At 43.3% G+C, this 16332-nt stretch overlaps 1 protein-coding gene across 1 annotated transcript in view; it reads left to right on the plus strand.

Annotated features, from left to right (window-relative positions):
- Cdca2 (cell division cycle associated 2) overlaps positions 1 to 16332 on the plus strand; it is a 36078-nt gene that overhangs the window by 201 nt on the left and 19545 nt on the right. The window contains exons 2-8 of the mRNA XM_052734243.1: positions 194 to 257; positions 352 to 525; positions 2184 to 2335; positions 7936 to 8086; positions 10326 to 10513; positions 12156 to 12231; positions 14975 to 15183. Coding sequence (XP_052590203.1) covers positions 194 to 257; positions 352 to 525; positions 2184 to 2335; positions 7936 to 8086; positions 10326 to 10513; positions 12156 to 12231; positions 14975 to 15183 — 1014 coding nt within the window. The remainder of the gene's footprint in view (positions 1 to 193; positions 258 to 351; positions 526 to 2183; positions 2336 to 7935; positions 8087 to 10325; positions 10514 to 12155; positions 12232 to 14974; positions 15184 to 16332) is intronic.

Genomic DNA, 16332 nt, shown 5'->3' on the forward strand with positions numbered 1-16332 from the left:
AAAGGCCCGACTTGTCAGGTAAGGTCTGCTTTGTTAGGTCAATAGCATCTCTTTAACCAGAACGCCCCGAATTCTCTCCCCACATGTTCCTCTAGTACAGATTTCGTTAGAGTTCCGTCGCATGCTTTTTGACTTGTACTGGGATTATTTTTCACTTTTTATTCTTGTTTCTCTTTATGTCCTGCATTTCCAGATGGATACAAGTTCACACGACGAGCCGCTCTCTGAATCCAAGGAGTGTGCCGTTAATGATTCTGGTATGTTGGTGACTTGTTGCCTCGGTTAGATGGAAGGTTTGAGTGTTTTTCTTGATTGTGTTGCTCAGCTCTGCAACGTGTTGTCCGTTTTCAGAAAATGCCTCTTTTATCTTGGGAGCCGGGAAGTTTGTGACCCCTCAGAAGCATATAGAAGACGGGACTCCTAATCTTTGCACCCCCAGTACGGTTAAGACACCTTTGGACTTCTCCACAATAACTGTAGAGCAGTTGGGAATCACACCTGAAAGCTTTGTTAAGACCCCTTCAGGTAAGAGAAGTTCTCGTATTGCACTTTTTCAGTTTAAAAAATAGCCGTAGTAGGCCCCATTGTACATGTCTATACTGACTGACTTTCTTGCTGTGTATATTTATATTGACCCTGCAGACTGGCTTGTTTGGGGAGACTTCTGTGCTCATCACAGCTCACCATGGACAGCAGGGACCAAAGGGGTCCTAGGACTCCCAACACAGTGTTCCTAAGTCAGTCGTTCTTTGTGCTACCCTAGAAAACATCGTATATGAAACTAAGAGGAAGTCGAAAGGCAGTTAAGAAAGGATAGCACTGGCAAGTTGTATACCTCATTCAAAACTCACAAACAGAAAATTGATCCAGAGGCTGATTTCCTTCAACCTCAGGAAGAAAATTCACCTGTCAAATCTGACCTAGATGGAGAAAGAAATATGGGAATGGAGTTCTTTGAGTAATTGAACAGCAAGAAGGATATCATAAAGAAAGATAATGAGGCACTGGAGGGGCCAATCACACCATACTTTGTAAGGCTTGAATTCGGCTAAGCCAAAGTGGCATTCATTCTGTGTTGTTCAGAATTATCGCCGAAGAGACTAGAATCAGTTTTGTGTGCATGGGCAAAATTCAGGATGATATACTGAAGGTTAAGTAGCTTATCTCAGAGTAAAAGAATTATTTTGGAAAAATTAAGAACAGAATACAGGAGTCTCTCACTGACCCCAGCCACATAGGCGCTGTCTTCCATGAGCCCTAGTAAATTTTTAGAACCAAAGGTATGAATAAAGCTTATAGATACTGACTTTTGCTATGCGTACATGCATACCAGTGATTGTGCTTAATTTATAAATTAGCCACAGTAAGAGATGTGGCATGTGGCCTACTGGTCCGTGAGTAGGCTCTCGGAAACATGCCCTGATCAAGCTAGTTGAGTTTAGAATCAAGCTTAACCATCACAAAGTGTTGTTTCTCTGCTTAGATACCTAGCGGTCACTTAAAAGAAGGACTTCTAGCGTAGCTGAGTTACTGCCATCACTGCTCTTGAGACTGGAGTGAACCACAGTAAAATAATGTTTATTTGAGTGCAGTTACTGCTGCGAACCTCGACTGTCTTACAGCCCAGATAGCCAGTGAGTGACCTGAGGTATGTGACATGTAAGGCATAGGTATTACCTTCAGAAAGATGAGGCACATCCTGGGCCAGATGTTGTTGGACAGTGGATTTTATGGTGCTTGAAATAGCATGTTTTAAATCTGTGAATTGCTTTAGCCTGTTCCCATGCAGTATTTTCAGAGTTTGGATGACCACAGTAGGTGAAACCATAGTACAGTATAGTATAGGTACATGGTTTATGTTATAAACAAGGAGAGATTCTTAGCATCAAGTTGTTACTCCTGCCCTCTCCATGTACTGGGGATATAGAACACAAATGAAAACTAAGAGTATTCATGGCCTTCTATGTGCCAAGTGCTGATCTAGAAACATTAATTAAATTGGTGGTCAAGTGAAAGTCTCTATCCAACTGTTTATACATGAGCTATTTTGCCAGTAATTCTTTAGTTTCCTGTAACATGTATTTACTCTATTTTCTCACTCATGGTGGCCCATCACTGGCACAGGACACAATTACGGACCTTTGCCATGTTTCATTCTGATGTGTGAGGTCGTTTTGTTGCAGGAAAGTCATCTTCCCTTCAGAAGACCAGGCGACGGTCTACAGTTGGTGTCCGGGGCTCTCCAGAAACAAATTGCCTGATCCGTTTCATTGCTCAGCAGCGAAGCCTAAAGAATGCTACAAGATCTCCATTGGCACACAATTCCCGTTTTCAGGTATATTTTCTCCTGCGTGCTCATGCATTTTGTGAAGGACATGTTTCACTCTAACAGAGGGTTCTGCTTTCTGACACTTCTCTGTTTGGGTCTTGAGGGGTGGGAGGACGGACTACCTTCTATGTCTTGCAGGGATTGTGGGGTAACATACAGCCTGATAACCTAGCATGGCTATGGTAAGATTTAGCGGATTTTTGACTTTCTAGAGGGGCTTTCTGTTTTGTAAAATTTTCATAGAAGGAGGAAAGCTCTCCTCCTAGTGTTTTTCTTTCTGTGACTCCTCTGCATGTCTACTGTTTTCATAACTGCTGGTTGGGCAGAGAAGGAGAAAAAGGAACAAGTGGCTTATTTTCTGGTGTATTTAGCTCTTTGTTTTTCAGATTTTATCAAATTAATGCATGCCCCTAAAAGGTCAAATAGTTGAAGGCTTGTTATGAAAGCCATAGGCCCCACTTAGCACTACTCTGCAGAGGGCAACCACTGTGATGCTGGCCTTCGTACTCTAGAATAATTGACTTCCATTATTTCCACATCATTCTTCTGCTTTGCAACATGGTCTGTGCATGAGACAGTTTCTTGCTCATGTAAAAACAGAACCATGGAGTTTTCCTGAGTCCCCTTTTGGAAGATCCATGAAATCAACTGTTTTTCTAATTTTACTAAATGTTATTTGCCTTTACCCCAAAATATGTTGATATTTATACTCATGAAGCAAAACTAGTCATGAGTGGGATTACTGGCCTATTAGCATGGGCCATGACAATGACATCACACTGTCATCATATTAGTACTTGCTGGGCAAGTCACAGGAAATGATATTAGTTTCATTAAATATCTCTGAAGCACTAATAATGATAAACTTCACTACATCTCATTCTTCAAATATTGTGTGTAATGAAGTGGGAAGTTTGCATCAAACACTTCAGAAGTTTCTAAAAATGTGTATGATTGAGTTGTGTGGTCCGACCTGGCTATTTTTTCACAAAACCATGATTTTTACTTGATGGATCAACTGATAGAAAAATTGTGGTTTGTCGGGCTTGTAAATGTCACGGATAGGCAGCGATCTACCACAGAAACTGAACCCTGTCTTATCAGTAAGGAGGGTTGCATTTTAAGAGGAAATTAAGATTTTAGAAAACATGTACCCGTGACTGCACTTAACAGCTTCTTGACTGATCAGTGGGTATAACATAAAATACTTTGATATCGCCTTTTTTAAATGAACCACTTTTTAGAAGGTGTGAAGAACACAGAAAGCGAGTATTTTCCAAATGATCAGTGCATGCTATTACAAAACCTCCTGTAGGTAAGAAGTGTCCCACATTGCAAGGTAGGCTGATAGATTGTTTTTTGTGTATGTGAGTCTAAGCGTATGTATGGCCCAGAGGTTGACATCAGGTTTCTTCCTCTATTGCTCTTTACTGAACCTGAAACTTTCGGACTTGGCTACACAGACTAGCCAGGAGGTTTCCAGGATATGCCTTTCTCTGTGTAACACCCCCCAACAGACATGCGCCATCATACTTTGCTTTTACATGGCTTTTGGGGATCTAAACTCAGGTCCTCATGCCTGTGTTGCAAGTTCTTTGCTCACTGAACCAGCTCCCCAGCTCCTGAATCTATTTAAAGATTTTACTTGAAAGATAAAATGCATCTATGTGCACCACATGTGTGTGGTGCCCACAAAGGTCAGAAAAGGGCATCAGATCACCTGGGACTGGAGTTCTAGGGTTGTAAACTCTGCCATGTGAGTGCTAGGAACTGAGCCCAAGTCCTGTCCTCTATAAGGGCAGCCAGTGCTGAGTGATCTCTCTAGCCCCACCCCTTAAATATCTTATAAATATTCCATTGCTGTTTACTTCTGAATTCTGTGCTCACTGCCCACAGTGGACAGCGAAGAATTAGCCCTCTTTCTTCATACACTGCCCTTTCTCTCCAGCATCCTAGAGCTTGGTTATGTTACCAGTCATGTGATTGCATTATTATGGTTCTGGGTACTAGTCTGAGCTGGGTTTTCTTTTGTGATTAGCTTACCCTTTTTTCCTTTGGGTCACCAGATCACTGTGTTCTCATTCTATGTATTAGTTATTTTTTATTGCTATGATAAAATACAGTGATGGAGGCTGCCTAAGGAAAATGGGTTTACTTTAGCTTATGTAAACCCATTTTCCGGAGAGACTCCATAACGGGGAGGCATGGCAGCCGAGAGAGCATAACTTGTTTTCATTTGTTTTTTGAGACAAGGTCTCTCTGTAGCCCAGGCTGTCCTGGAACTCTGTAGACCAGGCTGGCCTCAAACTCAGAGATCCTCCTGTCTCTGCCTCCTGAGTGCTGGGATTAAAGGCATGTGCCACCACTGCCTAGTGAGAGATCATACCTTTATTCACATGTAGAAGATGGAGAAGGCAAACTTGAACCCAAGCAAGGCTATATGCTCTCAAAGCCACTTCCTCATCCTCTCATGTACTTTCTCCTGCGAGGCTGCACCTCCTAAAGGATCTGGAACTTCCCAAGCAGTGACGCCAACTAGGGACCAAGTTCAAATGCGCACACCTATGGGGAACAGCTCTCATTTAAATCACCACATTCCTTTTCTGCGCCCTACCTGGCTGTCCCCCTACCTGTCCTGTTTGACTGGCTCCATCCATTCCCCTTCTTGCCATCCTTTTGGTCTCAGCATAGTTCAGGCTTGTGTGGAACTCAGTCCTTCTGGAGCCTCAAAGCCCCAGCTGTTGTGATTACAGGCGTGTGCCCCCATGCCCTGCTCCCTCTAGCCTCATGCTGTTGCCAGCTATTTTTAATCTCTCGGACCTTCATGACTTTGGCTGTGTTTAATACGTTGAGACACTTCTTCATTTGGGTTGTAAGACTACACATTGGCCCAGTTTTCTTCCTATGTCACTGGTTATTTCTGTTTCTCTCGAGTCCTCCCAGTTCTTCCCTCAGAAATGCCAGTATGCCTGGGTCTCTCTACTATTTGCTTTGAGCATCATCTATGTGCTGATGACTCTGAAATGTCTGCAGCTGAGATCCCTAGGGCTCCAGACCTGCATGCCAGCTACCTGTGTAGTCACTTGGAGTGTTGAGTGGAGTGTTTCGAGCATCCCCTGGCCTGATGAGTTACTTGTTCCATTGCTGTCACAAAACACGTGGTCATTCTGGTTCACAGTTTTAGAGGACAGTCCCTGGTGATGGGAATGGCATGGTGGAGGAAGGGAGCTTGAGGTCACATTGTATCCACAGCTAGGAAACAGAGTGATGAATACTAGTGTCCCATTCCCGTTCTCTTCATTTAGTCTGGGGCCCCCAGCCACGGGATAGTACAACCCGCACTGAAGGCAGGCCTTCCCCCTGCTTTGGAAATGCCTTCACAGCCAGCCAGAGGTTTGTCCCTCTGTGGTTCTAATCTTAGCAAGTTGACTATCAGGACGCTATCATTCTAGCTAAAACACCTTATGCAGCTCACTCAGGCCAGATACCTCTTAGTCATCCTCGGTCCTTTCTTCCTGGGGGTGCCCATCCAACTCCTTTAGACTGCATTTCATGGCCTATCTGAACTTCTTCATATCCTTCCTGCCAGGGTCCTGAACTGGTCACCTTACTCCTGCATCCTCACTCAGTCCACCCGCCATTACACAGATGAAAGGTGTTTTAGAACGAATGACGTCGTGGCCTCTGTCACTTTAACCTTCCCATGTTTCCTATTGAAACCATACCCAGCGACTTGTTTGAAGTCTCTGTCCCGCTGGTCTGGGCCCTGTGCACTTGTGGCCTCATCCCAGCCTCTTCCAGTCAGTGGACACGCAGGCTTGCTTTCTTCCCATTGTTCCGGAGGGCTTCTGCTCTTTTTTTTGCTATATGCCTTGTTCCCTTGGTGTTAAAACAGTTTTCATTGTGGTTTCAATTCAGGTGCCACTTGGGATCCTCCTTTCCTAAATAGCCAAAGCTCAGCCACACTGGTGCTTTCTCCATAACATCTGAGTATGTTCTTAAACCTCATTCTGGGGTATCACTCCACTCCCATCCCCACCCACCCACCCTACCCCAAAGCCTTGAGCACCTGGAACAGTTTCTGTACCTGGAAAGAATGGGACTTAGCAACACCAATGCAGTTCATGAGACAAAGGCATGACAAAGTTTTCGTTGCTTTGTTCATGAACATTGTTCTCTTCCTCTATCGGGAACAGGTTTAATTAGGGGAACTTAGTTTAGGCCTTCCTAAGTGCTCCGAGTTCCTGGGATAGTAAACCAGCCCTGACATATTCAAATAATGTCACAGAAAGGCACTTTCAAGATAGTGTGGGTGCCTTTAAGATAATCTTTGTTACACAGATGAGTTGCCCACAAGCCTGTTGGGAATATTATGTGGTGCTGTTTATGTCATAAAGGTTTACGTCATCAAGTACATTTCAGTTTGAAATGTTCCACTATTATGTAGTAGGCAGCTTGTCTTGTGACTGTACTTAACTAGGAATAGAATCAAATATGAGAGCAGATCATCAAACATGACTTCAGGATTTTAACAGCTTTTCCTCCGTATGATAACGTAAAGGGAGGTAGCTTTTTTCCCCTTCCTTTTGCCTATAGGTTAGAATGTTAAAATTGCCACAGTCCTTATTAGGAGAAATGTTAGTGGCCCAAGATAAAAGAAAAAGCAGCCTGGATAAAGTGCTTGATCAGTAGTCTATTTTTTATATGAACGGGACTTTATAATTTTATATCTAGTAGTATAAATTCATTTTTATTTTTGTGTAGAACCTCATGGGCAGGCTTTCTAAAAGCTCCTGGGCTTGCTGTGTTTGTGTCTGAAGTGAATGGTTGGCTTTCAGCCCTAAGGAAGTGAGTGTCTTCCAGATCTTACAAAGTTAAGACATTAGTTAGGAGTGTGTCAGAAGTGTGTGCTGGAACTAGAGCGGTCATCCTTGTCTTGTCCCGGTCTCCAGGCTGGAGAGCATCTGTGCGCTAGGCCCAGTGTGCTGATCTGCAGTGATTTACTTCATGGCTGCTCTTGGTGTAGCCCTTGCAGTACAGGATGCTCCCTCTGCCTTTTTCTTCCTTGCGCTCCAGCCCTGAGGTTGATTTGTTCTGAAATGCTTTCTCGTTCCCTTTCATACTGTCTTGTTGACACTGTCTCAGTGATGGCTACCGAGGTTGTTCTTAACCCTTAGACTCCTTTTCAGAGTGATTTATTACACCCCTCCTGCCGCCGCCCCCCCCCCCCCGCATAAATAAATAAATAAGTAAGTAAGTAAGTAGAGATGCATTTGGTCTTAGAGCCTCTATAAAAACACTTCCTACCCATTTTAAGTTTCTGTTAGCCTGGCTCAGTAGCTACCAACATATTGGGTATATGTCTGTGGGTAACCACTTAGTTATTCTTCTTTGCTCCGATCTTAAAAAACAGGGACAGAGGCGCACTAAGATGGCTACAGCACACGAAATATTCAGACAGAAAATGTGTAATTTTGAGGAAAAGAGGCTCTGTCACACTAACTTGTCTTCATAAGCCTTCTTCGTGTGCTTTGTTTTGGAGTTGGTGTGGCAGGCCTAGCTAAGAAGCTGTTTGAGTTGTAGTGCTCTGTTTATGCATTTCACAGGGTAGCCCAGGACTGTATCGACATGCCAGTGCTTTAAGAGAGCGAATGGCTGCCTTCCGGTCTGCTTTTCACCCAGTACAGGAAACTGAGAAGATGGCTGGTGGTCCCGCATCCTCAAAAGCAGATCGAGAGTCTAAGACATCAGACTTGAGTGAGTAGAAGGCGTGGACTTTTGTGTATAAAGATTATTTTCCACAACAAGAAAAGATTTATTTTTCACAGTGTGAAAGCAATTTTTTCAGAATGTGGTTGTTTCTGTAAATGGAGGTTCATAGCTAAAATTTGCAGTATTTACACAGAAATCTAGATTTCTGTTTTCAGGGTTTTGTTTTAGTTTTATCTGCTTTATTTTGGTGATGCTAAGGAGCATGCCCAGGACCTCCAATGTATTAGACAAGTGCTTTACAATCGAGTCCCACCCAGACCCTGTGGTTTCTGTTGAAAACCTATTCCTTTATTTCCATAGTTACACTTGTTCTTAATTTTAAAAGGCCAGTGCTAACTAGCTCATGTCAGACTTCAAGTAGGGCTTGTGGCAAATTTAGATTTGTATTGATTTTTATAGACTTATTGTTAAACTTTGCAAAAACGAATGTGAATGACAAATACCCAGCCCTGATGTTAACCACAAATTTGTCCAGTCTAATCAACGTCTTGCTAGTCTGCTGTATTCTTCACTGTGTCCATATTGTTCATTTGATTATTTTTTTAGTCATTTCTGGCTTTTTTAGTCACAAAGTACTTTAAACACCAGAACTTGACAAAATATTGGCTTTCCTGCAGACCTGTTTTTCTAGCACTTTACACTCTTAATTACTTAACAGAGTCCATCTATTCCATGGCTCAGGAGCCGTTCAGATGTCCTCATTTGTAATTTGTAACTTACCTATTACTTGAATTATTGTCTAGGTTTTAAATTTTTTTACTTCATTATTATAATCATGGTGTCATTAAAATTCTTTTGTACAGCCGGGTGGTGGTGGCGCACGCCTTTAATCCCAGCACTCGGGAGGCAGAGCCAGGCGGATCTCTGTGAGTTCGAGGCCAGCCTGGTCTCCAAAGCGAGTTCCAGGAAAGGCGCAAAGCTACACAGAGAAACCCTGTCTCGAAAAACCAAAAAAAAAATAAAATAAAATAAAAATAAAAAAAATAGCCGGGCGGTGGTGGCGCACGCCTTTAATCCCAGCACTCGGGAGGCAGAGCCAGGCGGATCTCTGTGAGTTCGAGGCCAGCCTGGTCTCCAAAGCGAGTTCCAGGAAAGGCGCAAAGCTACACAGAGAAACCCTGTCTCGAAAAACCAAAAAAAAAATAAAATAAAATAAAAATAAAAAAAATAGCCGGGCGGTGGTGGCGCACGCCTTTAATCCCAGCACTCGGGAGGCAGAGCCAGGCGGATCTCTGTGAGTTCGAGGCCAGCCTGGGCTACCAAGTGAGTCCCAGGAAAGGCGCAAAACTACACAGAGAAACCCTGTCTCGAAAAACCAAAAAAAAAAAAAAAAAATAAAATAAAATAAAAAAAATAAATTCTTTTGTACATAGAAGTAACTGAACACATTGCAGTTGTATGTTTTCTTTTTGTTTTTTGGTTTTTTCCAACAAAAATGAAGTACAGTCAAATTAGAACACTATTAGAGCATAACTGTGTCTTTCAGGTCTTGCCAGCATGTAGTTTGTAGGCTAGATGTACCAAGTGTAGGATTCTCTAGAGGAACAGAACCTATGGAATGACTATCTATTACCACGGAGATTTGTTATACTGGCTTGCATTCTATGGGCTGGTTGGTATAGCAGTTGCTGGCTGCACCCTGGAGCAGTTGAGAACCTGGTAGCTGCTCAGTCCATAAGGCTGGGTGCCTGGTCAGTCCCAGTGTGTGATCTGAAGGCCTAGAGGATTCTTGGGGGAGAGACACTGGTCTTCGGTCCAAGTTGGAAAGCTGAAGAAACTGGTTCTGATGGCACTTGCAGAGGATCTACCACCCAGGGGCTGCACCGGGCAGCGAGAGGAAAGGCGGACAGGTGAATGCAACAGCCCCGCTTTCCGCGGCAGCCCCGCTTTCCGCGGCAGCCCCGCTTTCTGCAGCCCTAGCTAGTCTCACTGTGCAGTCCTGGCTGCTCTCGAGTTTGCTTTACAGACCAGGCCGGCCTTGAACTTTCTGGACTCTGCTCTTAGCCTTCCTTGTGCTGCCACTACATGTGTGTGCCACCACACCTGCCTTTAGTTTCCCTTTTTGAGTGAAAGGGGTTAACAGGTTTCTTATTTCACTGAGGACTTACATACAAACACTAAATTGGCATTATGTTATTATAGTGGATGGTATTTTAAATGATAAATATAAAGAAAGTATTTATCCCCATATCATTTTGTTTCTATTTTTGTTTTGTACATATAGCCAAAAAAGAAGGTCTTGTCGAATACCAGCAGTCTGGGTTCCCTGTAAACTCATCTTCAAAGCGGCGGCGAATATCCTCCCAGAGCAGCCCGGAAGACCGCCTCAGCGGCGCCAAAGGGAAAGTGGTTCGTGTGCAGGCGCTCGCCAAGCAAGCCTGTGCCGTGGGCACCTCTGCAGATCTTACTGAGGTGATTGTGCTTCCCTCATAGAACCGGAGCTGTGGTTTTCTGCATAGGCAGTTTGGAGACTGTCAGGGCCTGAGATGCTAGTTCCTGCTAGTATACATACTGCTGCTGTAGTTCTTAAAAGAGTGTGTGTGCCTCCTATGTGTAATTGTGTGACTTTTGTTGTCAGTTGGTTTTGAAGCTGTTTGGGAAGATTGGGTGCTTTTGACTACTTTTGTGAGAAGATAAAGCCCAAGGTCTTCTGCATGAGGTGTTCCACATAGTGATGGTTTGACTGTAGGTCTCAGGTGTACCCGGAGATGGCTTTTGTCCATCCAGGGAGCACAGGTCCCTGAGCGGGTTATTCAGATATCACCTGGAGATCAGTTGCTGAAACTTGGAGCGCCTATGCAGGTCTGTTCATCCTTGCCCACCTAGTCTGGGAAGCAGGCTCTTAAAATCGCTCTTTGTTCCTCTGATGTTTCAAGTAGCATTAGGAATTTTGTGGACTGTAACAACCTAAGGTCTGTCAAGATCTGGAGAAACAGAAGCCTACCTGGTTTTACTAAAGTAGGGCAGAGAATGCTAACGAAGTCGGGGACTTTGGTGCATCTGTAGATGCCAAGCCAGTCCAATCACCCCTTCTTCTTCCTGTGTGTCTTCAGTCAGGGTTTGCTTTCATTCCTGAAAGGAGGCTCCTGACACCATCACAGTGCCACTAGTTTACATTTTAATTGTGTAGAGGGCGGCAAGAAAGGTACAGGTACACATGGAGGTCCGAGGTCCACTCTCAGGAGAAGGCTCTTTCCACTTTGGGTTCTGGGGACTGAACTTGGTCATCCAGCTTGCCTGCTGAGCCATCTTGTCAGCCCAATGGATGAAATTTAGTGTGGGCTATCTCTGTTGCTTAGGTCCAGTTTATGTCTGACCTAGTACGTTTGCTAGTCACTAGAGACGCCTTAGTTTCCATGAGTTACGTAGAGTGTATGTGGGAGTTAGAGGAGAATTTGTGTGTGGCTTAGCTCCTACCATGTAGGTTCTAGGATTGAAACCCAGGTTGTTAGGTTGGTCGTGGGCACTTCTTTAAGCCGTCTAGCCCACCCTCATCCATTGTGATAACAGTAAAAAAAAGGGAAGGGGGGGGTCATAGCATAGTGATCCCAAAACACTTCTCTACAATCCCTGTAACACAAGAACCACTTGTATCACAGACTTGCTTATGGTCCCAGTTTCCTCTGCTCTATTCAAGGTAATATAAAATGATCATTTAGCAGAAGCAATAGTGGTTGTTTCTTTCCAGAACTTTGATTCCTTGGTTATAAATCACAAAGGAGAAATTATTCCTGAATTAATGTGGCTATGCTTTTGAGAATTTCCACTCTAGAGGGTAGCAGGTAGCACAGCTCTCCAGGCTCTGATGGGCAACAAAAATGAATCACATACACTTTTCTTCAGAACTGAAAATCGTTTTGTGGAGTGTTTAGGATGCAGCTGTGAGTGTTCTGTGGTTAGTACCCTGTGTACTTTGCCCTTACTGGCTAGAGACCAACAGAACAACAGGTTTTCAAGTCATCCACGATGTTTATTGAAATCTCCATAAAGGTGTTATCAGCAGTACTGTTAGTAAGAACATGTTGTCTTTATATTCTTTTGTCTTTTCTCCTAGAAGTCATCTGACATTGGTTCAGCCCAGCCTGGATGTGTGGTTGCTCCCCTTCCAGAGCTCATGGAAGTTTCACATGGTAAGTATAGATTTTCCTTAGTGCAAACATACACCATCCCTTTCACAGACATAATGATGAGTGTGTCTATAAGCTGAAATGAGTGAAAGCAGTTCTTTTATTATAGCAGTGATAACCCTGAACTCATAATGTTCCTGCCTATACGTCATAAGTATTGTGACAACAGGTGTGGCGATCACCCTGCTTTAGCCCATTGAAGTGTCAAGTAACTAGTGTTATGACTTGATTTACATCTACTATTTTGCCATATGCCATCTTTTGGTTTATTTGATTTTTTTTTTTTTTTTTTTTAAGAATTCTGTTTTAAGCCAGGTAGTGGTGGCCCACGCCTTTAACCCCAGTACTTGGGAGGCAGAGGCAGGCAGATCTCTGTGAATTCGAGGCCAGCCTGGTCTACAAAGCAAGTTCTACAGAGCTACACAGAAAAACCCTATTTAAAAAAAAAAAAAAAAAGAATTCTGTTTTAATTTATTAGTGTTTATTGTCTTTTAAGTTGTTCCTCATTCTCTCTTTTTCTCTTGCTCTGGGATTCCAGCACACATTCTTCTCAGTCGTTTGAGTGGTCCTGTGTACAGCTGTTCATAAAACACAAAAGTTTACTCACGCTGTGACTTGGTGTCTTTTTTCCTTCTCATGACATCTCTAGCCCTTTGCACAGTAGATGACATACACATTTACTTGCTTGTGACTCCATGCATGTTACCGTTTTTGCTTTAAATCATAAACTGTTTCATGTAATTTAAGAGGAAATCGTTTTTCTATTTACTGAGCATATACCCCTATTCCTGGTCCATTTATACTCTCATCCTTTGTTTATACTCTTAATGGTCTAAATTCCCTCTGGAGCTTTCCTTCAGCTTCAAAAAGAACTTTTCGCTCGCGTGCACTCCCCCCCCCCCCCCCCCCCCTTTTTGTAGTGAATATCTGCTCTGGCTGTTAATTTTCATTCTAAGGTAGATGGGTGGATTTCTGCCTGCGTAGATAAGGTACAAGGACAGATTGTGTTTGTCACCTAGGTAAAATAAGGTACTGCCACCTTCTTGGCAGATCTCTACTTTGTTCTCATGAGACTTAGTGTCGTTTTACTTGGTACTCTGCAATCCATCTGAAGTGGTAACACCTTAGCAAGGGTCAACGTTCTTTTGAGCACCTCACTAAATCTTACTGGAAGTGCTGGGGTGAACAGGGAAAGAAGGGCTGCTGTGAGCAGTGGGGCTTTTGTCAATGTAGTCAGCTGATTATTCGATGAGCCTGCCCATGGGTCAGATGATTAGAAATCCTTTGTTAGGGCCCAGGAGATGCTCAACCATAAAGAGCACCTGCTGATCTTCCAGAGGCTCACAGTGGTTCCTAGCACCCAAATTGGATTTACACCTGCCTGTGACTTGAGCTTCAGGAGATCAGGCACTGCTGGGCTCCACAGGTACCTGCACATACATGCTCTAACACACATCCAGACACAAACACAGATTTATATTTAACTTTCTGTTTTAGGTAGTTAGTTAGTGTAAAGAAGACTATATAATACACCTGCTGTCTCCCTTGCCTTCCCCACTGCCTGCATTCTTGTTCCTCTGGCTGGAAGTCGTGTCAAGTAGGTCTTTGCCTATGCTGTGGTGCCAGGAGTCTGGCATTCTGATGGCCTCACTGTCCTCCATGCCCCATGACTCAGCACTGCTACTTTACATGATATCCTGCTTAGCAGTCCTGTTTAAATATCTACCTTCCCTTGCTGCTGGTCTTCATTTAGATCAGTGGTTCTCAACCTGTGGGTTGTGCTTTGGCAAACCTCTGTCTCCAAGAATGTTTACATTATAATTCATAACAGTAGCAAAATTACAATTGTGAAGTAGCAGTGAAAATAATTTTATGGTTGGGGGTAACCACAACATGAGGAACTGTATTAAAGAGTCACAGCATTAGGAAGGTTGAGAACCACTGATTTAGATGGTTATAACATGTTTCATATAGCACAAATGATGTCTTAGTGTGTGTATCATACAGGGTTTTTTCTTTTTGGTCAGATTGCATCTACATCCCTGAGTAGATTCCTTCCGATTTAACTGGACTCCCTCCGTTTGCCAAGGTGAAGCTTGCACATTTGGCAGGGCAGCTTCTGTTTGGATTGATAATCTCTCTCCTCATCATCTCCTCTTTCACTGTGTTTACATATTGAAAGGCCGCCATCTCGAGTAGTAAAATGGCTCATTATTAGGGTTTGGCTCAGGTTTTATGTTGCAAGTAATAGGTATCCTAAGAAAAAGTACATTAGCATTCCAAGGCTCGTTCCTGATCTTCTTCCCCCCACCCTCTGCCCCAGATTTCTGTGGGAGCCAAAACCTCTTATCTTTATTTGTGATAGATGTGTACTAAATGTATGGCCAGTGCTACTTGTTTGTCTTCTGTTCATGTCCAAATGAAGTCGCTGATGTTTCCTCCCTGAGCAGGGAGTATTAGGATTGAATTTCTTTCATTTTACGTTGCTAGGGATTGAATTTAGTGTATGCTAGGTAAGCATTCTACCACTGAACTATACCACTAGTGCTTGGTTTTGTGAAACAGGTTCTCACTGTGTAGCCTTGGCTGCCTTAAATTGTCCATCCTCCTGCCTCCATCTCCTGAGTACCATCAGGCTTACTGACTGAATTTTTAAATGTCGTGTTACAATCTTGGCAAGTGTGGTGAGTATCTTGTGCCTAGAAGAAGCAGATTTGGATGATGTCCTCTCGCTTTCCCCTTGAAGGACTTGGAGTTGCTGACTGTGTAGAGGGCACACGATCAGTTGTTGCTGTTCCACTTGACACACCTGCAGCACACATGAGCTGCAACACATCCCCTGCCATCAGGTCACCAATGACTCCTGTGTGCAGGAGCAGCAGCCTTCCCTCTGAGACCTTTGTGCTTCGTTCTGTGTTGAAGAAACCTGGCAAGCTGTTTGTAGAGAACGTAAAGGTAAGAGTTCCGTTTCCTCACACAAAGGAGTGCCAAGTCATTTTGCTTCAGAGCAATAACTGAAGTTCACATGTCACACTGGTGTCGAGGGAAATGCATTGTCCTCACTGGTTTTCTTTTTAACTCACAATAGTATTCCGAGATTGGTCTATTTTAAATTAATATTACATTGGTATTCAGAATTTAATGTAGGTAGACTGTATCAGTATAAAAATTCATCCAAATTATAATGAATTACATTGCAAAATTAGTTCCTGGTGAATGCCTCAGTCTGTAACCTATCCATTCCAAACGTGTGTCTAACACCTCAAGTCAGCCATGTTTCTGTGAGTGCAGTAACCTAAGCCAGGAGGGAGTTGACAGGAACTAGGTAGCATGTTCTGAGCTGTTTTGTCAGCAGCCTTGGCACGTATACAGTGATAGTACATTATTTGTTGGACATATCAGCCCCTTCTAGCAGAATGGAATGTGTGTTTCCCTGGTCAGGAGAAAGGACTAACTCAGGAGGGTGCTGATAGTCTCGTTCGGGCAGAACTATTCTTAGAGCAGGTGCTGTTCTTGGTGGTTATAGTACTCAAAACCATGGACTGGGCAAGGGTTCGAGGTGAGGTTGAAATGGAGGTGGTGATTAACCAGGACTGTGATCCGGCCTGCAGGCCTGGCTGTCTTCTGCAAGGCTTGTTCTGTCTGTGGATTTATAACATCCCTTCCTTTATATTGGGTCCTCTGTAATCTTTTCGATAAACATAGACAGAACCTTCTTTCTTGTTTCATCCTCAAAAATATAGATATTCAGGCAGGAAATTCCATTATAAAAGTGCTGTTCCCATGCTGAGACAAAGCTCCCTCTTAGTATCATTTACCTTGTCTTATTTTAGTGCGTTCTCATGCTCAAACCATTGTGAAATCTGCCTGATACAACACTATAATTTTGGCACTCACATCTTCCTTAGTTTGCTAGATCAAAAATGGGATTATTTTAACCCATACTTAGGGATTTCTGTTCTCTAATTTGGGCCTATAATACTGTTTATTAAAATACAGAAGCCGGGTATTGGTGAAATTATTAAGGCAACTCCACGTAATTAAAAGGGAGGTTTATTTTGTAGGGTAACTCACATGTGAAGGGATAGGTAACAGGGTCTGGGA

This window comes from Peromyscus californicus, unplaced genomic scaffold (assembly GCF_007827085.1).
Source record: "Peromyscus californicus insignis strain IS unplaced genomic scaffold, ASM782708v3 Scaffold_12__1_contigs__length_115047231, whole genome shotgun sequence".
NCBI lineage: Eukaryota > Metazoa > Chordata > Mammalia > Rodentia > Cricetidae > Peromyscus > Peromyscus californicus.